General features: G+C 34.0%; 2 protein-coding genes across 3 annotated transcripts in view; both read right to left on the bottom strand.

Moving 5' to 3' along the window:
• Window positions 1–9,288, bottom strand: part of LOC117108569 — a 30,319-nt gene extending 21,031 nt beyond the window's left edge. Inside the window, exon 1 of the mRNA XM_033250628.1 lies at window positions 9,172–9,288. The gene's annotated coding sequence lies outside the window, so the exon portion shown is untranslated. The remainder of the gene's footprint in view (window positions 1–9,171) is intronic.
• Window positions 9,289–10,432: 1,144 nt separating this feature from the next.
• LOC117108536 overlaps window positions 10,433–25,508 on the bottom strand; it is a 26,403-nt gene continuing 11,327 nt past the window's right edge. Inside the window, exons 5-10 of one of the 2 annotated variants that reach the window (XM_033250577.1) lie at window positions 23,189–23,347; window positions 22,341–22,556; window positions 20,584–20,736; window positions 19,618–19,743; window positions 15,065–15,220; window positions 10,433–14,320 (exon numbers count right to left, since the gene is read on the bottom strand). In XM_033250577.1, the coding sequence (XP_033106468.1) occupies window positions 13,926–14,320; window positions 15,065–15,220; window positions 19,618–19,743; window positions 20,584–20,736; window positions 22,341–22,556; window positions 23,189–23,347 (1,205 nt within the window). In that variant the 3' untranslated portion in view covers window positions 10,433–13,925. The remainder of the gene's footprint in view (window positions 14,321–15,064; window positions 15,221–19,617; window positions 19,744–20,583; window positions 20,737–22,340; window positions 22,557–23,188; window positions 23,348–25,508) is intronic. The other variant, XM_033250578.1, reaches the window with a different exon arrangement.

Raw genomic sequence — 25,508 nt, 5'->3', positions numbered from 1 at the left:
ATTATTATTATTATTGTTATTATTATTATTATTATTTTTATCATTATTATTATTATTATTATTATTATTATAAAGTACTGTAATAACATGATATCAATTCATTTGACTATTATTTTAAAATATTATCTTGGCATCATAATTGTTATTCATTTGATACCTCTACGGTTAGTTCCTTTTAATCAATTGCTTGGGTAAAATTTTAACAAACAATTTATTCACATCCAAAAACGCCATGGCCAATTACAGGATGGGATATAGGCCAAAAATAAAATATGAGACGCTGTACCGTTCGTTTTATACAAGGCAAGAGATTCACTCAACATACTGTACAGTACCTGTTGCCATCAAAATAAAGTTTTCAAATCGCCAAGGTTCTTGCGATTACTCCTTCACATCCGTGTACATAATTTATCTTAATTTGCCAACAATCGGTCTGTTCTCGTTGTACACCCGCGTACTTATACTCGTGACTATGTTTACTTCTTAGTATCCGAGTTATAAAGCTGAGGATTCGATGAAAAGTAGAAAATAAATTACTAATGAAACAACGGGGTTTCCTTCATTTGCTTCATGTCCTATTCGAATTAAGCAACCTAATCCATTTTCTCCGCGGCGCGTAAGTTCGGTTCATGAGATTAATTCTGCTACTTCACCCATGATCCCAGGCCTATCTATAGACAAACTCTCTTCATATTTATATACAGTTTAATTTGACAGGACATTGCAAGCATGCACACAATCAATTGAATACGCTTACGCTACACAGGGCCTGTGCCTACGTTCAGTGGCGACGCCAGCGTGAGGGGGAATAGTGGAAAATCTCCCCTTTCCCCAGTTCCAACGTAATATTTTCTTTGTCCCCTTCTCAAACCATTTCCCCCGTACACTAATTTTTGAAACGCGACACACACATGGAAATGCGATATAAAACAGATATGACTGCACGGTCAAATTATACCATTTAACACTCCAATAACTTGTCCCTCGCTCTTGAAAAGTGCCGTAAAGCAAGGACTTTTAACAGTTAAATTTGTTCTTGATTTAATTTTCCAAAAATTGTATAAGCACCACAGTCATTAGGTCATTTACGGTAGACCTACTTTTGCTATAGGCCTATGGTAAACGTTATACATCAATGCAAATGAGTCAGTGAAACAGCCCAAAGTGATTCAATCGCTGTCGTGACAATTATACTTCAAGAAAAAAATTGTAATAATTTGTCAAACGAACCTCCTCTCATCAAACAATAAAGGCCTAACACGGTCGTTAAAGGGTACGTCACTGCAAGCGTGCCTAAAATGCAGCAAAAACGCAATGTTGATAACCAGATCAAAGTAAGTTTAATTCTATAAAAGACGACAGTAAATGTCCGTTTTCACCCGTGGAGATCTACTTCCTGATTGGCTGAATGCTCACCTGTTGTCAATTATTATTTACTGTTAATCTAATTCCAGTAGCACACGGACGTCTTTACAATAATTAACGAAAGCGATATTGTTTACAGGAATTGTGTGTTGATCGAACAATTACAACAGGTGCGAGATATAAGCTTTATAATAATACATAAATATGAATACATAATTAATTACCTACTAAGAAATTAGGAAGTAGCGGCCCGAACTGTTGAAGTGCTGTATAATAGGCCTAACAATAAAAGTATGTTCTGATAGTGAGAGACTTGGTATATTCTCGTAGCAGTTAGATGCATGTTTTGACAATAGTGACTTTTAACAACTTTCTCATTTCAAAAATTCAAAATTCAAACCTATTATATCCTTCTATCTGGTTAACAATATAATGTAATTACTTCATTGGACACATGGTATTGAGTCAAACGCCGCATAACTGAGCTGGAGACTCGGGAGAAATTGAGCACAACTAATCTGATAATGGTAGAAGCATTAGAAAGTTCACGATGAGGGAGCGGTAATGGCCTGGGGAAAAGTGTTCCATGATTCTTGGCAATTGCTGCATCGCAACATTGTCGCAATATTAATGCTTCTTGGAATGTCACAGTGTTTAATTAGCGCTTAAATTTTGAAATACGTTTGTATTTAATTGTTAACTGTGTGTGAAAAGTGAACATGAGTTGCGACATTAGTTCCCATTTACATGGTTTTAACAAGTTCTGTTAACATAACATGGTTAGTCTTTAGTCAGGGGTGATCGGTGTGCATGCGTTAATATGTAAATGATACATTCTACATCACAGTCAATTAAAAGATGTACAGCTCATAGTGTCTGTAATTTTAAACAGGAACGAGGAGGATACGGGCCCGATAAAGTATCACGTGACCATGTGGGAACTACCATAAACACGCTTGATGAGATGCTTGTCGTCCAATCACAGGGTGCTAAAATCATGTAAAAAATCAGCTCTATGTTATTTATTTTTTTTCATAAAACAGCTTCACTATCTAAATAATGAAGGTTAGATGACAGTCTAAAAAGTGACTGTTCCGTGTACGAATCGAACATACTGATATATGAGGATAATATGTTGACATTCAAGATTATCAACAACATTTATTGAATTATAAATAGTTGGCGAATGATCCAAAGTATGCGCACTTGTCCAAACTTAGATATAAATACAAATTGATTGAGATGATATGGTTGATAACCGTAACGAGAGCAACTGTAAAGAGGCTTAAATAGACCCCTGGATTTTACCATTAGGACACGTTTTTTTCTCGAGGTATTGCGTAATACCCAATGAATAACAGTAAACCACATGAAAGTATACTTGGATAAGGACACTTTCACTGGTGTTGATTAAAGATGATAATAAATATTGGCAAAAACACACACACACACACACGCACACGCACACGCACACACGCACATACACACATACACACATACATACATACATACATACATACATACATACATACATACATACATACATACATACATACATACATACATACATACATACATACATACATACATACATACATACATACATACATACATACATACATACATACATACATACATACATACATACATACATACATACATACATACATACATACATACATACATACATACATACATACATACATACATACATACATACATACATACATACATACATACATACATACATACATACATACATACATACATACATACATACATACATACATACATACATACATACATACATACATACATACATACATACATACATACATACATACATACATACATACATACATACATACATACATACATACATACATACATACATACATACATACATACATACATACATACATACATACATACATACATACATACATACATACATACATACATACATACATACATACATACATACATACATACATACATACATACATACATACATACATACATACATACATACATACATACATACAATATATATATATATATATATATATATATATATATACATATATACATATATACATATATAGGCCTATATATATACATAAACACGTTACAAATTTATATACATAAGAATTATATTATATATACATAAACAATAAGTAAATGATAGGAACAGTGCTTAAAATATAAGAACAAATGATGTTTCTTATTAATTGTACAATGTTTATATACCGATAAGAAAAATATAGCCTTTACAAATTATAAACGGGTAATGGTAAGATAATCATATAAGGCCTATGGCCTATATTATGCACAAAAGAAGGGTTGAATTTCTGAGTTAAAATCAACATGGGATTAGGCCTACACCCATTGATTTCCTATGAGCCACCCATAACGTATCGTGTGATACGCGAGTTGGTATTTAATATGATACCGTACAATATAAGTAGACATACAGGCAGTATGTTATGTTAATTGTTTTCAGGGCGTATAGCAGGGTTGTTGCTTCGCAAACAAAATCTACAATTAGACCATAATCCACATAGGGTATGATATCTGGAGTGTACTACCTGTCTATTGGATTAATTTCCCAACACGGTACGGTAGACTACAAATTTCTATCAACCCATAAATTCTACTGTCATTTCCAACGATTTGCAGTAATTCAATATTAAATTAATTTGCCAAAGAGGAAGCTTTATGCCAAAGCGTACTATAGAGCATTCGTTACGGTTGCGATTCATTCCTAATGGCGCTTAGTGTAAATTGTTTGGTGATGGAATTGCTCGAAAACATGCATATTAATGTTTTATGTGCTGCTAGATAGAATGAAGTAATTCCACTACATTTTCTACATTAACCCAAAGTAATCAAGTTAACATTGTTGTTTCACACATCCGCACGAACCTCCGTGCTAGAGAGTGTTGCAATGAGGGTTGGTGTTTTTTTTAAATCTCGTTATGTTCTTATTGAATTTCGAATGAAATTACATAATTAAAAAAAAAGCAGGAAGTAAATATTGTAATTTTATTGATTGTACCACTGACGTCATTCCTTTAAGATCTCTCCCCTGAGATTAGAAATACCCGCTCAAATTAACAGTTAATGAAAATTGGAACGAGCATAGGTATAATTGTCTAATATATTCCCAACATGGTGTCCAAACATGGTGTTAGAGAAACCTGTCATATTTAACCAGTTGCCCGTGTTATTTTGAACTTATAACATTTAGGATTGCGAAACGTTGTCTAGCGTATCCAGGTTAATAATATTACGCCTAAAATAGCTCACCTGATCGATCGCCGGGAGAGATGCGTGCTCGGAGGACTTGTCAATAGGCTAGCACTACCTGTTCAAGGCACTCATCTAATCGATCAAGAGACACCGCATAACTATTATATTATATGGCGTTCGTATTACTGTCAGCGCCACTAGGACTATGCCTGATATATGTGTAGTGTATAAGAGACAGATTATATCCTTCTATCTGGTTAACAATATAATGTAATTACTTCATTGGACACATGGTATTGAGTCAAACGCCGCATAACTGAGCTGGAGACTCGGGAGAATATATATATATATAAATGATATATGTTAGAATTAGGCCTATATAGCTCTTAATGCCAACAAGGCCTCTAAGCGCTTCACATTATTACCCCCGGTCACTGAATCATGCCATATGGAATACATACTTAGCTTCTCTAGGAAGAATTCCAAAATGTTGCAGCTGAAATCAGCGCATTTTGTATTTGAGCCTAGCATGTACCAAATTTTACTCCTGGGTGGAGAGAGACAACTGAGGTAAAGTGCCTTCCTAAGGACACAAGCAAAATGCACAGCGAGAAATTGAATCGCCGACCTCTAGGTTGAGAAGCAGCTCAACCTCCGCCAAACCGCTCCCACGGTAAGTAAAAGACAAAATAATGGAAAACAACACTGCTTTGTGAGTTAACAGGATCTCGTTTGAGATACAAAATGGCTTAGCTATAAGCTAAAAATAATCTAAAATGTAATTGTTAAGTAAAGGCTGAAATAATTTTAATAGGCCTATTCAGAGTTTTTCAGTATCCCGGTACGTATGTGCATTCGTCGAAGGTAGTACAGGAGCCACAGCTAAATGAAACATCAATCATTGTGCAAATAATTTACCAAGAGTCATAACAGGGGTGGATTTAGGGAGTGGGGGAAATTTCTCGAGGCCATGAACCCGGACCCCCTAGGGTAGTGTCGGCCCCCTTTCGGACATCTCTGGATCCCACCCCTGCATTAAGTATTAGAACGCAAAGAAATATTTGTGTATCAACTCATAAGTGCGTGTATGTTTTAGATTCATCCATCTATGGCCGTTTGAAAACAAACACTTCCCGAACTAGCTCTTCATTTTTCGAGCCACCTTTATAAGCCTAACAGCGCTGTACTATAACAGCATCAATGAGAGTAAAGTGGAGGCAAAGACTTCGCTTCAGTCTCTAAGGATTACGCGTGCGTGCCCTCGCGTGAATGTTCATTTTCGATGTCAACCACCAAGTCTGTTGATGCATTTTATATCAAGTTAGCGACTTCAATTGTTGCACTTTCAGTTAATTTCGATTTCTTCAATGAATTGGAATATCAATGTTTTAATAGCCTATCACCTTTGGGCACGGATTACGCGTACGCTTGTCAAGTAAAACATCAACGCATTTCGGAAATTAATAAAATCCCAATAGCAACTCAAGGACGTATGATTTTAATAGTGTTCTTTTTAAAAAATACATTAACTTTCCTAAAGCTTTGTCTACACTATCAAATTTAATAAAAATCATAAAATGTGATATCACAATATCATCAAAATATATCAAACTGCCTCAAAAAAGGTGATGTCTTGATTGGTTGCTGTGATTTGTATGTGTTCGCTTATTGGTCATGATTTTAAAGACTATCAAAAGACTATTTCATCAAAAAAACGTCACATAAAATGTGATGGAACAATATCATCAAAATGCCTCAAATGTGATTTTTTTTATGAAACTGAATTATAAAATTCTATTGGTTGTTGTGATTTGTTTTGTTTGCTTATTGGTCAAAATGTGTTTTTCAAAATAATTGACAACTATTTGACGGACAACATCAAAACGTTGAACATGTTCAATTTTTTTTTTATACAATTTGAAATTATGTGATAGGCCCTATGACGTCATCGTGCCCATATGGGCATATCACATTTTTGTCACATAAAACATGATAGTGTAGCAGAGCTTAAAACAATTGACAACATTTTGACAGACGACATCAAAAAAAGTTGAATATGTTAAACTTTTCTTTATACCGTTTGAAATTATGTGACATGACGTCATCGTGCCATATATGGACACATCCATATATGGGCACATCACATTTTTGTCACATAAAATTTGATAGTGTAGACGAGCTTAATCAAGCTTAACGGGTGTGTTACTCGCGAGTAAGATGTAATGTGATGTTCTATTGAGTCAACTCTGGTTGGGATGTCAGAAAATAACTCTAAACCACCGTCCAGATTATCAAATTTTCTTTGACAAAAACTTGTTGTATGCCCTTATATAGTCATGGTGTGGTCATGATGTGACGTCATCATGACCATATTTAGGCAATTCACGTGTTTTTGTCAAATTAAATTTGATGGCTTGGACGGGGCTTAACACAACGTTGCACCATTGTCTGCAAAGATATTTAGTCCGAAATTACGTGATAAGTCTTTATGGTTCTAAAAAACCCTTTTGAATACCAAACTGTACCGTTATTATAACATTCTGGGATGGAACTTAGGGATAGGGGTTATGATGAGAAACAAAACCAGTCAGGGCAGATCACGTACTTGTTTTGCTGGGGTGTACGAAGTGCCAACCAAGGACCTATAATTGCCCAAGAGAGGGCGCGCCCGGGGGCGGTGTTGGTGTTGGGGTCCAGGTGCAAAATTGTTGTCATTTTAATATCTTACTAAATGATTTCATGTTAGATATGAGATTTTCGCCCTTTCACCACGCCCAGGATGACGCCATTTGGTGGGGGCAGGGCCCCTCGTCGGGGAAAAAAGAACTCCATGTCAGTCAAAAAATGTATTTTTACATAGGTCGTATTAGCATGCAGAGAATCCGATTGAATAATACTTCGAAATTCCTAAATTGTTGTAGTTTCCAGGGTTTCGTCCACTAGCCTACCCTTGAGAGAGATTTTGAGCGACGCTCGACCAGGCCCACTTACGCTCTCACCGGAGATATCTCCCCACCATTTCGGGGACATCAGATCTCCGTGGCATGGCGCCACATGGCCACACTCTTGATTCACCTTTGACATGATTTTATTTTGGATCAATTTGATTAAGACTTTGTTGGACTACAGCTTCATTCTTTGATTTCACTTCCTCCGAACTTGCTTTTCAAAGACAATCTGTCGGTGATAATTTTTTCCAAGCTCTAGACTTAATTTATTTGACCCTACAACAAATTTATAACATGGCATCACAAAGAAAATTACAAAGTACAGTAAATGGCCAAATAAACACGTTTCTGCCATAGTGCTTACCGAAAAATATTGTACGATTTTATTTAAATTCAAGTATATAATGCTCATGTTTTAGGTATAGAAAGTCTAGACTATATATTGGAAATAAAATTAGGGGCGAAATTAACAAGTATTATAGCGGTTTTATATAGGCGATGATCATACAACTGGTGGATCTATAAAATAACTTAAGTACAAATATCAGTTAACAGACTTGTGTCAAACTTTGATGTAAATTGTAAATGATTTTCATGGGTTAGGAAAAGCCATTACATTAACATGTGATCCCGAACGTATAGCACGAGCTGATAAGTTATAGTGCTTATGGGCATGTTTAAGTCATTCGCAATTCACAGTGTCGGAAGCACATTTTCTGAGTGTTTAAATAGCCAGAAAAAAATCATAACTCTGTTAATGTAATTATAGTATTTTAAAATCAACGGTCCGGGCTCGCGTAACTAGTTTCGTTAATGGCCAAGCAGCTAGCTCAGAGCGCGTTTTTTTTTTGTTTTTTGTTTTTTGTTTTTTTTTTGTACTGCCTATTTTGAGCTTTGATACAATTTTGAATAAAGGATTTTCGAGGCTAAGAAGTTTGAAAATCACACAAACTGAATTGTATCGGTTTGTGTCTCATTCGAAATTAACAATTACTTATTTGATCATTTTAAATGTGCATTCGAAATGTTCCTCCTAAGGAATTATACTGAAAACGGAATTCGTCTTCTTATAAATCAGTATGCCACGTTTTTTCACCTCAAACTTAAATCATAGAAGAAAAAAATATTCAGAAAGAACACATTTTATTGGTCGAAAGATTTATGACGGTATGTAATTATATTGGAGCGAAGAAGCATCAAGTTGAAAGATAGTAGGAATCGAAGAATATCATCTTCACATACTTAGGGCCTGTAATTTTCTCCTCTTTCTTTTCCTCTTTTGTCTTCTTACATTTTAATGTTTGAGCTCTGTCCCCTTGTCATTTATGTTAAGAACGTTATCATAGGGAGTTTTCTAAATGTTTTCCTATATGTTTATTGAATAAAAGTGATTTTTAATAATATTTGTGAATAATGCTGCGCGAAATTTTATTTGGGCGAAATTTTATTTTTCACATAATCGTCATTTCAGGCCTACGAATAGGCCTAAGCTATTCGGTCGGGGCCTACTAAAGGCGATTCAAATGTATCAATCCTGGCTACCTCTTTGTGTGCATTATGTACCGTACCGTTGTGTGAAGCTGCGCCTGCGAACCATTCTCCTTACCTTCTTCATAGTAGTTATCCATGAGTACTAGATAGGTGATCTCGGAATCAATTACTGTACTAATCTTCGACGATTATTGAATTTCAAAAATCGTATTTCTAGTTGATCTAATCAATATAGACGAGTACGCCAAAAACTATCTGATGTAGGCTTAATGGCATTGACGTCCTATTAATGGTTCGAAAAGATATTTGCATATAATGCGAACAAATGTTCCAAGAACATTTAACAATAATTAAGAGTCACGGGTGCGACTATTAAACAGACGGAAATTGTTATTAGTTGTTTCCCTGTTTTTGAATTTCTCAAATTGGCAACTCTTCTTATTTACCTAAATAGATTTTGAAGCGGCCGGCCGGCGACGCCCCTGGATCCCGGTTTTGAAATATTGGGCCCATTTCTGATATTCTTATTCTCAGGTCTGTTTATCAATCGATTTTGTTGAGCGAAACCTTTTTTTTTTTATATTTCGCATTCTGCCAATGTTTTTAAAATTACAGTATATACCGTAGGTATTGCATGTTGTCTACCTGTTTCCATCTACTATTAAAGCAGTGCCTGTTTTGCACTTCCGAATGTGTATTCGTGCGAGTCGAAAGCGTCTGTTTATGCGCATGCGCATTCACATTTCTATCGTGTTTTCGATTCAGCGAAATCGGTAGATCGAACCAGGGAATAGTGTGGTCGAACAGTTTCTACTTTTTGCGAAGCGAAAGAAGAGCGCAACCAATCAGAGCTCAGGAAACCAACCGACGCCTTCAATTCACGCGAATAAATTTGCTTAGCGGAAAACAGGCTTTAAACTGGTTTTTCACTAGCGTCCGCTTATGCGCATGCACATTTGCGTATCAGAGTTTTTGCGAAGCGGAAAAATGCGCAACCAATCAGAGGCTAGCTCAGGAAGCGAACCGACGCTGTCCAGTCGCCGAAATTTATTTGTGCAAATCGGAAGCGTCAGTGCATGTGCATTCACATTTCTATTGGAGTTTAGTTCGGTAGTTTGAACTGAAAATGCGCAACCAATCACAGCTCATCAGGAAGCGAACCGACGCTTTGATTCGCGCAAATAAATTCGCCTAGTGGATAACCAGCTTTAAGCGAAAAAATGTGATAGAAATGTAAACGCGCATGCACTGATGCTTCGATTCAGGCGAATAAATTCGCCTAGTAGATTAAATCGATCCAGCAGTTTCCTCTTTTGTAGTACAAGTTTCACATCTCATAACTAACCACTTAAATGAATGTACATGACAATATCAAGTGTAGTGTTCTATTTTTATTTATTCATAAAGATACCTTGTCAATGTTAGAAAACAAAATTCAATGAGAAACACAACTTCTTCTTTGGCATTCCTATCCTAAGTAAGGCACATATCGAAAAAGTTGATTCAATAAAGACGATTTGAGAAAACACTTAAAAAATACTGTTAAGTTTTCAAATAGAAAAAAGAATTATCACCACATATTGTTCTGACCGTACGGATGCATGCATCATCAACTAACACTACCAACCATGCGTGATTTCAAGAAACCAGATGCTAGTGAGTGAAAATCGACAGAGCACAAGCCTAAAATAATATTTTGTTAACAAAGATGAAAGTATTTTTCACCCTAATTATCAAATACAAAATTCATAATGGTCAACAAATTACCAAATTGGCAGAAAAGTTGTTAGTAACGACATTGATTAAAATCCATTTACATAATTACTGAGTATTTAATGTTTTGCTTCAGTATTAGATTGTTTTAATCCATAAGTACAGTGGTCACACACAAATGAAAACGATCAACAATGTGAACAGGGCTGTCATGTACACCTCAACACATTTTGCAGTTGGATATTTTCATCTGTGTGTGAACAGTACTCAAATCAAAATGTATAAAACACAAGAGAATAACCATAATGTGAATGCACAATAAACATAGTAAAACATACCAAAATGGCCACTACTGTGATCAGCATTTGACTACAATCATCTCCATATGAACACATGTTAACTGATTCCCACAGTCCCATGCAAGATGAAAATTTAACATGCTTAATATTGTATACAGTTTTTTCCCATTTTTTATACAAAGTTTTATTTAACATGCACATTCATTTATAGGAAGCACAGTTCATTTGTAAACAAACATAATAACATTATTGTTAATAATACTAAATAACATTAATTAATTACTGTAATATTATTAAACATAACAATTATATATGAATTCTTACAAAAATCTTATTTTATTTCGAGAATTTTGAAGACATACACTGTAAAAATGTGAAGAGTTGACTGAGTGAGTGATAAAAGGATACAACCAACCCACCCTTAATATAATAAAATAACAATTTCTTAACATTTAATAAAATGCTCTAAATATTAGGATTATTCTATAAGTTAACTGCATAGACATTTGTTTTTATATCACTTGTTGCCATGACCTTTGTTTCTAGGGGCAACTGTTTTTATGGGCCACAGTCCAACAATTTATAGTACTGCTGTTTTTAAAACCATTGAAGCATACGCTGTCTTCATTAGTATAAGACTGTAAACATTAATACGGTACTCATTTCAAGTGAAAGGTCCAGACACAAATAATAATCATGTTTGTAATCTCATTTGCATAATTAAATGTTTCATCAGTTGCACATTAATACACGTTATTGAGTGACATAATTTGGTTAACCAGTAACTCTTAGCCTAGATACAGCAAAGAATAGATGGGATACAGGAATAGTGTAGATACCAACATGTTAATGGGTCTGCCTTGATTTAAAAAAACAAGGAAACATAGGAGATTCAATAGAGAAAGCTTAACACATTGTGTAGAAAAGGGGCTTGGCTTAATGGAAGAGGTATTAACATGGTTAACCTAGATGGGGAAGGGAAATAGATGAGGTTAGCCTAGATGCAGAACAGAGGTAATAAATGGTTAAGAGAAGATGAGGGAAAGGATTTGCATTTCTATTCAATGAGTTTTCAATTGTATATTGCACAAAATTAAAAGAAAACATGAATATGGTTGGTAAAAGTGTTCAACACTTAACAGTCACTCCAAGCGGAATGACCATTGTAAGAATTCTAGAATATAATTTGTATTTACACCCTGCTATTTTACATTGATCACCATGGCAACATATAGGCTCTTTAATATTTTAATCTTATGATCTTGATCACCTAATAGTCAATTTTTAATCTAAGATAATTTTCACTGATAGAAACAATGATTAAATGTAATCTATGATCATGGAAAATATAAAGTGACAAAGTATTTTTATATTCATCAATTGATACAATTTTAACAAGATAACATCATTTGTAAAATTTCTAATTGCATTGATTTAATCTTTGCCAATATCTGGCTTGACATAAAAACATAATCAAAATCGTAAAACAAGAAAATAAACAAAATGATAGAATACATTACTGGTTTAATCCAGTATTTTTGGTGAGAGATGATTGCTTATATTTAAAATAATATAAATTAGAATTAAAACATTCTCTTGTTTTCTTAAAATCGCTACACTGCAAAATTGCAGTAGCGAAACCAGACTTAAACAGAATTTGTTGTTGCATTTAAATATAAACTAAGAATTTAAATGTTCTATTTGTTGCTGATATTAATAACAGCAGCAATGAGTAATGAGGATACAAGAATTAATTTTTTAGATCATTTCAATTTGTAATTGAGATCTCGGGAAGTGATAAATGTAGTCGTCTACTTATGAAGCCCACTACTGATTCATACCACTAACCAGATACTTTGACGCAATTTCTGTTATAGCACCATTTCAAAACAATAACCAAACAATCAGTAACAATCCATTCAATGACTCACTGAAAATGATACATGTTGCTAAGAATTTAAACTTACAAAGCTCAATTAATATCCTATATGGAAGCCAATAATATAAATCAAGGGATGAAATTCTAACATTTCAGATTTCACTTAGACAAAAGCCTAATGACATTTGTTTGCGGTCCAGAAAAAGAAAGTTCATTTTCATTAAATTACGAAGTTATGCTCGAAAAAGAATTGCTTTCTATGGACAAAGGAAATGCATCGTACATCTTAAGCACTTACTTAAGAAGCTGTTTCCTCAAGATCTTATTTTAATGTGCATTCCTATTTTTAAATCCACAGATCTGCAGAACCTCTCACTAACACATCATCTATGAGATCTCACATTCTAATCCTTATCCTGCGATATCCCAATCTTTCTGTTGCAGATTTTTTTATATGGATAATGGTGAAATAAATCTTTAGAAATAGATTTGTTTGCAATAAGTAATTTCTGATGATGAAAGTTTTTGCTTTTGTTAATACTTGGGTAATGTCTGTAGAAAATACAGATTGTAGGCATGTTGATATGGTAACTTTACTGACATGGTAACCATATTGACATGGTGACCATTGGCATGGTGACCATATTGACATGGTAACCATATGAGAAAATAACATTCTTCATCTAAAATCATCTAAAATTAATTATGATTATAACTTCAACTTGTAAATAAGACTACATGTAACTAAATTAATGAGTTAGCACTTAGCATTTTGTACACAACACAAAACTGTCACCATCAATAGAACACAAATTCTAAATTCGTAACAAAATATTACTTCATTAATAGACAACAAGTTTTAAAAGAATTTACAATTCATATAAAAATGTTATGCATACACAGAAAATTTTTACATTCAGAAATATACAAAATTTTATACAAATCAATATACATGTTTATTTACAGTAGAGATCTGGTTCACAAGCAAACCCAGTCTTCGTTCACACGACACTCATGTCGATATTGTCTATTGCAGTGTTGACAAAAGGGGTTGTTTGTTTTTTTCTTTTTCTTCATTGCGTTTACAAGATTTCTTGATTTACTTCTGTGCTCCCATATTCTTGTTTCCGGTTGGCATGTCTCAGCGTTCAACTGTACCTCTAAAACCTTTGCGTCTGGTTTATCGCAAGATGTAACCAGCTCATAGGAAGGGGGCTGATCGGGCATCTCTTCGCACTCGTCGATCTTAGTTAACGTTGTGGTGCTTGCTGTGCGGTAGTTTTTACTTAATACTACTTCGAGGTAACATGGTGGGAGATCACTATGAGCGATGGCTGCTGCCTCGTCAAACGATGACATCCTTCCAATTGGTTCTACGAAGCCAAAAATAACATTGTTCAAAATATGACATGGACATGGGACACAAATGCTAATAATTATAATGAAAAAGCACTCAAGATGCCCGATGAATTTATCTTATAAGTGAAGATTGGTGTGCTTACAAGTCCGTAACTATGAATATCCTGTTTTCATAACATGCCAATATATTTCTACAAGGAGGTAAACATACACATGTTTTTCATCCAGCTAGTTCATACCACACATAATTAGAATGAAGTCTTGCATGATGGGATGGAAAAGTTGATTATTACTATCGCAACGATTTACGCAAAGTAGAGGTAATAATAAGGTCGTCGCCATTCTTCATACTAATGATCTAACACAGATTACGAAGAGTTTAACACACTTCCCCATAAGGTTAAATTACTCCCTAGCCAGTACGCATTGTCAGCTTCTAAATGCTTGTATGTTCAGATTGGTTTGATAATTAAAGGCATATTGGATACCCTCAATAATCCTGATGGTTGATAACATGTTCAAACACAAAGCTTACCAATAAGTCATTAGAAATTCTGATTTTTGAAAACATAATAATTCTAAGTCAGTACATTTTACAATTGAGTGTTAGTAACAGAAATATTTATATATTATGACATAAAATTTTGAAGTAAATGTTAATGTGTCGGAGTCAATAATATTCTAACAAGGAGTTTGCAAAGACACAATCTTTTAAAACATGATATGTATATTAAGGTACAAAATTTGTTGATACTTACCGACACTTATCAAATGTGGGATCCCGTTAATGTCCCTGCCTGGCTGCGGTCCACGGATGTACGCAACACACGCCATGCACGATAACAGTAGCAGGAAGAAGATACAGACGGCACCGCCAATAATAGCAGCAATGTTCGAGTAGCTAGGGTATTGGCCTATTAAAAAGAAACAAAAGTCAAAATGAAAGCCTTCACTGCAAGTAACTTTGGAAAAACCTAGGATTATTAATCAAATTCTTATAATTCACGACTGACTGAATAGTGCATTCTCATGCTGCATGCACTGTGCAGTCCAAGCTAATTTCAAAATTGCACGCTGTATTTTTTACGCATTTTCCAAGACCCATGTGCAAGGAAATACACAACTCAATGAGTCAACTGCAAAGGGGAAAACTTATCAGACATGCTGATAAATTCAGTAGTCGCTGAAGTTGCTAAGAAAATCCCCAGCATCTTAAAGTTATGCTGTCTGTGTTTAGAGAATAAATTTATACTTTCCATGCCAATTAACATAATGCAGTCTTGCTTAGACTTTATTGAGGTGTCCCTTGTAAATAAGCAATTCCACAATTACTGGGGCAGATGCAGGGGGAGGGGGTGCAGAAGGTGTGATTGCATCCCCCTACATTGTAAAAATAGTGGTTGTATTGTATTGTTTATATGAATTTTTTTTAAAGGTATGAGAGTGCAATTTCTGGGCACCTTGAGGTCCATATTCTCAAAATGTTCTCGCCACAGCCCCAAATATGGTTGGGCTGAAGTGGTATGGACTCTCACGCACACCCTACCACCAAATCCTGCATCCACCCCAGAATTGCCACATACCCAAGATGGTATACCTTTAAAGAAAATGATAGCTGAGAAGGAAATCGCACGAGAAATTTCTTGCCATTTTTACTGGCCTGGGATTCCATGATTCGTTAAGAAAGGAAATCACCATAGCTTGCAGGTCCGAAAACCCTAAGTGTTTAATTGGGAGCAACTTCCCAATTGCCCAATAAATTTGTCGGAGATAATTTTTCCTGACTATGCTTGACCGACTACGTTTAAACCTGAGCCCCCTAGGGTTACTCTCTGGTCATTACACTTCTACTTGGGCCAAGACTATGGTTACAATTAAGGCAGGTATATTCAAAACATGAAAATTGCGTGACTCAATTGAAAGGCAAGTATAGTTCTAAAGTCCTGTGACATGTCTAAATATGGTCATGATGACATCACATCATGACCATATATAGGTAAATCAGGACTATATATGGCCATACAGTTCTTTTGTCAAATAAAATTTGATAGTCTGGACAGAGATTTAGAGTAATGATGTGATAGTTCAATGCAATTTAAAAAAAAAAAAAATCAACAGGTCAATACCAATGAAAAGATATATGCAGGCCAAAGGAATAAGTTGTTAAACAGCCAGAATATATTAAAACAATGCAAGTTTGCTAGCAAACAGGAAATTCCTTAATAAAATCTATGAAAAATATTAAGTTATGAAATGGAATCAATCGATAAGAATTAACATTTACAACATCACTGACAAAAAAGTGTGATTGAATTCATGTGCGCACATGTTTACATACAAGCATATAACAGTAAAATTAAACAATATAATAAAGTAGGGCCTACATCAATTGAACAGAGAAGGCAATGTTAAAACCATCAAAAAAGCAAAAACAATCGTCCTCAGAAATACAAAATTTATGATGTAAAGCCATGTGACATTTTTGTAACTGACATAAAATGTAACACGACATAAAAAATTCTTTAATTTAGACACATCAATTGGTAAGCATAACATGATGTATATCCATCATCATCCTACAGTATATTTTAAGTTTTCTAAATGTAGGTTTGAAATATGGAATCCGATTGGCTTGTGTCACAATCTTGTGAATTTCTTTTAGGACAATGTATGACACGTAAAAAGAAAATCATGTGAAAATGACAAAAACACTTCTCACCATGTGACAATTTCATATTAATAACTTACATATTATAAAAAGTGGTTGTGTCATTTGTAAAATAGACTGGAATTTGAAACCCAGTGGTCGTGATCAACTGTTACAGTAACAATGACTACATATTAAAGGTCATTTATGATTTTGGGGAAGGTGGAGAGACGGTCTCAAACAATGTTGTAGCGGCTATAAGTTAGATGTTGCCAAGCACTGAAATGCGAACTAGTTTCATGGCATAGTTGATGATGGTGAAGTTTCTGTGTGACAGATTGTTCATCGTTTTCAAAACATTAGTAATTTGTTGATCTATTTTCAGCATGTAACTAAACACGTTAACATTACAAGTATGGTTTTGTAAATGCATGTTCAATGAATACCAATTTATATAATTGTGTTCAAATGCTGGCTGAACTAGGCAAGTTCAACTTAGTACGTACTCCATTATTGGTGCTAATACTACTACCGTACTATAGTACTATTGTTCTCGTTGTTTTAAAGGGTCACATGACCATTATTGTTTTAAATGTCACATGATTAAAATTTAATAAATAAATCCATGTTTGCTAAATCTATATTTGTTATATATATGTTAATTTTGATTGTTTAGATTTAGCGCATCTCATGATATTAAATATGCACAAATCATCAAGTATAATTTGAATCAAGAAAGAATATGTGTATGTTCTCTTGTCCACAGACTCGCAAAGCATCATATTTCTTACCCATATTTACTTTCACATTCAGTAGTAAGTAGGCATACAGTAAATGCACACTGTTTTAATGTCTCGCTCAGGTTTCAGCTGAAATTAAGTCTTACTGAGATAACGACTGTACATGCTCGCCAATTACAATACTCAACGACGATTCAAGCCCACACAATTAATATTGTCCTTACATTCTTTGCATACACACTTAAATTACACTGAGGAGTTTCAGTATTAGCCTATTTTGATCAATTTAAATACATAATTTAATATTTTTGAATGAATTATTTGGGGTTTTCCTGATTTAAACTCAGACATTGCATTTTTGTTAGTTACACCAATATTACACGCATAATCGCACAATATTACAACCATAATCGCACATCTACAAAAACAATGTCAAAAGATTTTTTAACTGTCTGAATAGTTGATAATTACTATCCACATCATCAACTTTTCCTTTTATCTTTAAAAGTCCCTTATGCGTTGCAACTACAGTTTGAAACACAATGGTTCAAAGGTAACATTTTTTGCATCACATTAAGATGCAAAAAACAAATTTTCATATTCGATAGCCGAATAAATTTAACCAAATGACTGGGACAAGGAAGATTACAGGACGACATGATAATAAAATCAATTTTATGAGATGTTTCTATTTTTTTTTTTTATAACTAACATAGTTATGAAAAATGAAACATCTCAAAAAAAAAAACCTCCAGTGTTGTACACATACATATATTACGCTAAAGGTTAGAGCCTAGAAATGCCATAGATTACAAAGTAAATATTCTTCACCCCTCCCTGTTTTTCTGGATCCACTCCTGGGGGGGGGGGGGAAAGGGGTATTTAGTAATCTATTAATAGTTAGGCAACAATATCATTAAGCACAGGAAACACATATATATTAATAGATTAGTAGCTTTTCCTTCTTCAGGGCTGCCAAGTGTATTTTTCAGTTGCAGAGCCAAACTCAATAAATAACCACAAATTATTACTTTATAAGAACTGAAATGTCTTATGATTCTGCAATTATTTTGCCCAGGTAAGTTCCTTTTCCGTACATTCAATTGACAGCCCTAATTGTGTTAATAGATACAGTTCACCAACAATGAATAGTATGTCTAAAAAGGCAGTACAAAAAATAATGTAAAAACTGTTATTGCCCTATTGCCTACGGCAATTATTCATTAAATTTGTAGTATATACAAATCCTTGTAATACATAATTTATATTTTACAATGTTATTCTCCAAAAGCAAGATTTCATTATGTCTTTACTTTATTTTAAATTGACAACTTATTCAGCAACTTTACAGGGAATGCTTTTATAGACCAGTTGATCTTAAATGGCTTAAGTTTTTATTTGTGAGATATTCAGGGATTTTTCACAAGCTTACGAAAACGATAACGAATAGGGTTACGTCACCAAATGTTTAGACAAGCCTTCCACACATTGGCATAGTTGTCATAACGTAGGCAATTCATACGTTTTGCATAAATAAAGGATCATATTCAGCTCCTACAACATGTTGTCAAGAATGTTGAATGACGATATTAATAATGACGTATCGTATTCGTTATCGTAAGGGTGCGAACTTTCGCTAATATCCCAAAGATTTGACAGGTAAATGCTTTGATCAAAGTTGCAGGTCCAGTCAATATATCATTTTTATTTATTACTATTATATTGTTATTATAATTTTATTGACATAGAAATAATAATAATAATAATTACCATTATCATAAACTGATTAAAGCACAAGCAATTTTCAACTAATTTCTAATCTATTACTATTCCAAAAAATGCACAAAATAATTTGGTAACATGCAAAAAAACACAAGACAAGCCAAAAAGAGCACAGTAGTGCCTTATCTTCTCATTCTCTCACCTGGATATTGGCATCTAGAGCCATAGAATCCAAAAGCACATGCGCATCGGCCCAGTTCTGTACAGGAGCCCCCGTGTAGGCACTCGTCTGGGCACAGATATTCCGGTGTGGGACTAACCACTTGAACTGAGCATGGAAATGAAGGGGAATAAAGGAATGGAATGGAAAAAAAATGAGAACAAGCAAGGGAAATGAAAATAAATATGGATTTCCACAATGTGGATTTTCCAAGGGACGAAAATAAAATATGTTTACTAACATATTTATGACAATCACCTCCGATATGTACAGTGTATGGGATTGTGAAATTAGTTTTGTTCGTGATTAACATGCATCCTACCATAACAGCCAAACTTCTTTATCACCTTAATCAACCATAACTAAATCCTTCAATGGCATTTATTTACATATAACTGATTCCCAACAGAAAATGATATAGTAGGAATGGTTGCTGGATGTCACAAAAGTAGATCAAATCATAATGAAAGATGATATTAATTTCTAATTTAACTCCTTTAAAACCGTAGTATGCTGTTAATGAGGCATAGCAGTTAGGAGGCATTAACAATGTTTGCACTATGATATTTCTGATAAAACCAATGTAATTTTTAGTTATTGTAGGCTATGTAGTAAAATAGTTGATCATCCTTGTTTCTCCATAATTTTGAGTAGGGAGGTCTATTTTCAAAGATTCTCAGGCACGAAATAACAGGTACACTTCTAAATTGTGTGTTAGTTTTTTCATTCAGTACAAAATCAATTCAGAGTGTCTAATCTATCCAAATGGTTTAGACGCCTCTTTCTTGAGCATGAAGGAGTTGTACGCAATGGGGGTTCCTTTATTGTAGGTCAGAGCCACAACATCTATTATATTCATTATTGGAGCGAACAATCAACAGTTCTATTTCACATGAGTTTTTTTGACAATATATTTTTATCAATTTGATTTTTGGGGAAAAAACCTACCACTTCTTGTTTTGGTCAGGCACAAAAGTTCATCCTCATCCTCCCCGTCGTGACAATGGTTTATCCCATCACACGTCAGTTCATTCGATATGCACACAGAATCGGCGCCAAACTGACATGGCAGATACATCTCACCGCATGCTCCATCACCATCTTAAAGAAAGAGATCATTTCTAATTAACCATCTGATTTCTCAATGAAACATCAGTTGTTTACATTTATCATTACCAGGCGTGCAGTTGAGTTACTCGGTGAGAAACTAACACAGACCAAGGACACCTCTCGTTCCCAATGATTTCATTGGCTGTTCATCAACTAATCAATGTTAACTAGATGTTAGTGTCAATAATATAAACAGATTAAATTAACATGATATAAATGTCATCAAAATAAAGGATTATTTCATTGCATTATATCAATTAATTGCATGAATCGTTAATGAATTGAAATAGTGATTATACAAATGTCTTCTTTCTCATAAACCACTCTCCAATGAACACTTTTGAGGCAATCTTACAATACAAAAAGAAAATACAAAAATAATATACACAATTTAACGAACAGGTAGGCATAAATAAAATATAAATAACATAATTCATTTATGTTTTAAATTAGTAATATATTACATCATGACTTGCTACATTTTAGCTTCACCATTCAAAATACACTTACATGACGCATTTCATTATTTAATTCTTAAAATACCTGGAAATCTGAGGTTAATCTTTATATTTAACAGACAAATACAACTCCCAAACAGATTTTTATACTCATAAAATGCATGCTCTGGTAATGTGGATTTATATCTCAATAAGTCAATTGAGTTGTCCGATAAACGTTTCTGAATCTCAATGGAATTTTCCATCATATATCATGTCATATATTTGTAAAGCTTATCTGTTATATGTGAAGTATTACACCCTTTTATCTATTTGTATGCGGAAGCTGATATATAGTCCTTTTATGAATGTAATAAACACAACATGGGGCATTCTTTTCTTCTGAAAATCATGAAGTAAAATATTATTTACATAAAATATTATCTTTATATCTCTGTTCCATTTCCTATGAAGGAAATAGCAGCTTGTTAATAGCCTAATAACATTCTTTTACACAAAGGTGTAAAAACAAATTTAAATAACAAAACTTTACTGAAAGCATACGCTATGCATGAGAAGTCACTGACAATGATTGAAAAAAAAAAATAGACTTGGAAAACCCAAATATACATTACAGACTTTTTCCACTGACCTTTAATTTAAACTCGAAGTACAAATCTGTAAAAAATATTGGGAGCGAAACAGGAAACTGAGACTAAAATGTATTATTAATTGTACCGTTAACCTGGCAACTACCACTAGGGGATATCCAAAGCCTAGGCATTTCACTCTACGTAATTACCAGTGTTTGTCTGTGCTCTGTGAACCCCAGGATCGAAAAGTCAACATCATACCTAAACTGTAGTTTTTTTAATTGAAGTAAGTCTGATTAAACTAACAGTATAGTCTATTGGAAATCAGACAATTGTCTCTGATCAAACTTTTGAGTCTAATAGTGTATCGGTCCAGACTATCAACATTTTATTTGCCATAAACATGACATGCCTAAATATGGTCATGATGACATCACATCATGACCATATATAGGCATGAGCATCCCGAATATGGGCATACAACAGTTTTTTGTCAATGAAACTCTGATAGTGGGGACAGGGCTTTAGAGAATACCAATAACAAAAATCTGATGTTAACATTTACCTTGCTCCTTCTTGATGAAAGCATAAGCGACCTGAATACTGTCTCCTTGCCTTGCTTCTCCTACCCATCGGACATAGATAAAATTGCCATCGGATAACAGAGAACGACGGTTTCCTTGGTCGATGTTCGCTTGAGACCGTATACTGCCCATTTGGATTTGTACCTTGGAATCATCCGCATCCCACACCTCAAGAGTACTTGCTTTTAATTCAATATCTGTTTCAAATTTAGAGATAATTCACATAAAGTGTATATATATACACGCATATACATGGTGGCCATTATATATATTCTTCTTTATTTGGAAAGGACACTTTTACAACAGTGGCACACATACATAATGATGTGTTCAAGACAAAAAGAATAACAAGTACAAAATCAACGTCTTAATCACCCCTCCCTTCCCTTCTCCAAGAATGTAACCAGTCAACAATAGATCATAATATAAATGCTTCCAATGGAACTAAGTATCTTGGATAGCCTTTATCCACCTCCAACGATCTCTTTAATGCAATCATACAACCAAGCCACTATTTTCATTAGTATAGAAAACACCAAAAATATAGGCCTATCTATGAGGAATAGAAAGATTAATGATACAAACTTGATAATATCAAATTTTATGTGACATAAAAAACTGTGATATGCCCATATTTTTGTGTAATATGACACCATCATGCACATCACACAAATTTGTTACATAAAATTTGATAGTGGAAAGAATTCAAGAAGGTTTAAAACAAAAAAAAATTCTCAGATGTTGATATAACTTTATACAAAAATTTAGTTTGATCTGTTATAGTTATGATAAGTATAATGTTATAATGTAGCTTAAGATAAAAACTCACTTAAGAAGTTGAGCAGTATAGTAGAACCAGTTGTACCACGGATATACCAAGTATAGTGAACTTTGTTGTTCGGTGACACGCTGGCATCTCCCTCCAAAGGAAGAAACGTTTGGTCTATTAAGCCTCCGTGGTATGGTGGCACAGTCTCAGAACCAATATCTATAAAACAAAAATATTTTCAATGAATATTAATTGCGAGTAATAAACATAGAGTCCAAAAACATAATAATTAAATAGTTTTGAAATTGGCCCAAGCTCGACAGAGACCTAACATAAATTCTGTTTAGTTGACTGAAGTATCAAGGTCCCAATAGGATTTGAGCTCCAACTTGGATTTGGTTTCTGACCTTTTACCTAGACATCTAGATACTACATTTCTGACTATTATAAAGTTTATTTTCACTCCAGTTGGTGAAAATGATTTTCCTTTTACATTGATTATTTTTTATTATTTTTTATTTTTTTATTATTTTTTTGATTGATTATTATTTTTCAGAATCAGAGAAAAAACATTCTTATTTAGCTTCAATACATTAGTGTAGGTGTAAATAGAAAAAAAAAATTACAGTAATTGAAATATTGTTTACTTTGCTTTATATTGTACTGTATGATGCCTGAATTGATTTCAAGTCTAATATTCTATAGCAGGCCTATACTGTAGGAGAAGCATTACTTAGGTCATCTTTAAGTTTAAAGCAACATCATTTTCACATACAGCGAAGATTTAATGAATTGGCTGAAATGAAAGCGTATCGAAGTTAAGTTGCCTACGGTTGAATAATCAATTGATGATGGAAAAAAAAAAAACCAGGCTGACACTTAACATAGGTCTGACAGTGCTGAAATTCATATTAGCACTTTAATAAAAACAAGTTCATTTATAATTTAAACACCTTCACCTAATATAACAAGGTAAGGAAATATTCTCTCCCCTGGGAAACATAGGAGCCCATAAAGAAGTTGATTAATTTTAGCTGAAGACAGGAGATGAGCCAAGTTCACTACCAGAAGAATTTGATGATGGACAGTTTCATCACAGATGGGAATCCATGTAGATATAGTTAGTTTTGTTATGCCATCTGTCATTACCTGAATGGCTCGCTGTGACTTTTTGTCCATGGCTAATCATCAAGTTGACGTATTGACCTCGGCATAGGAAATGTCATTCCTTTGACCGCCCATGCGGGAATCAACCAATCATACGCCTCAAAGACCTGGCCGTATCTTCACCCAAAACTTTCTACTCACCATGACTTTCCTCACTTGTTTATTATTTAATATCACTATCACAATCAATTAAGTGAACTGACTTATAACAGAATATTTGAGGATATTTAAAAGATGATGAAAAATTATATTTCAGCAACTTATTAATTAGCGAACAATTCATTTATCAATTGGCAAGGAGAAAATGTTCTCTCGTTCTAATTTTTTAGATTTTTAGGTCAATACGGACAGTGACAGACAATTCTACAACATGATAATCAGGGAGAAAGATTGAAAAAACATAAATAGCAACTTAATAACTAGACAACCTGCTGCTTTCCATGCACACCTAAAAATGACAAAACAGCCTCATCCATCATGATGGGATAAGCAGGGAGCATCTAGCGCCACTGCTGGCAACATGCCAAATACGTACAAGATATTTTATATAATTCTGAATGATCACATCCCACTGGCAGTCTGTAATATTTTTCATAAATGTTAGATATTAATTTCGTTCGCAACAGTCACCAGTTTTAAGTCAGTGGAAATGTTAGTCGCAAATGATGCGAACGCTGTTCTTAATAATCTTTATATGTCAAAATTACCCGAGTAACGTACACCTCACCTCGTATGCGGTAGATTAAATTGGACAGGTCAGTCTATTTTTGCTTGTCGTACGTCAAGATTCAGCTGATTGATGACGAATTTCAATTACTATCACGATAACGACTGGTGATGCCATAAAAGTTGAATTGTACTTCCATTTTATTATAATAATTTTATTAATTTGTCACAGCCAAGAAGTAGAATTTTTCATTTTTATATAAGCAATTAAATTTCTTTAAAAAAATTTTGAAGTCGTTCTTCCAAAATCACAAAACAGTATATTACATATGCATAAAGCAATATATCAATAAAGACAGTACGCTAATGTGTAAATAAGGACCTGTTTTTACTGAAAAGAAAAAATTGATTAAAAATCACTTTTTCAAAAAATCGCTTTTTTCTTTGCAGTAGAAACGTTACAAGTCCGATTTTGGCTGTGCACCTTTTAAGGCCAACTCAGACAGCGTCGGCCGACGCAGCCCGACCCGATTTATCGTCGGGGACC

This window comes from Anneissia japonica, unplaced genomic scaffold, assembly GCF_011630105.1.
Source record: "Anneissia japonica isolate Jap-2015-1 unplaced genomic scaffold, ASM1163010v1 scaffold287727_len1644234_cov201, whole genome shotgun sequence".
NCBI classification, from domain to species: domain Eukaryota; kingdom Metazoa; phylum Echinodermata; class Crinoidea; order Comatulida; family Comatulidae; genus Anneissia; species Anneissia japonica.
This window is presented reverse-complemented; position numbering and strand designations above follow the sequence as displayed.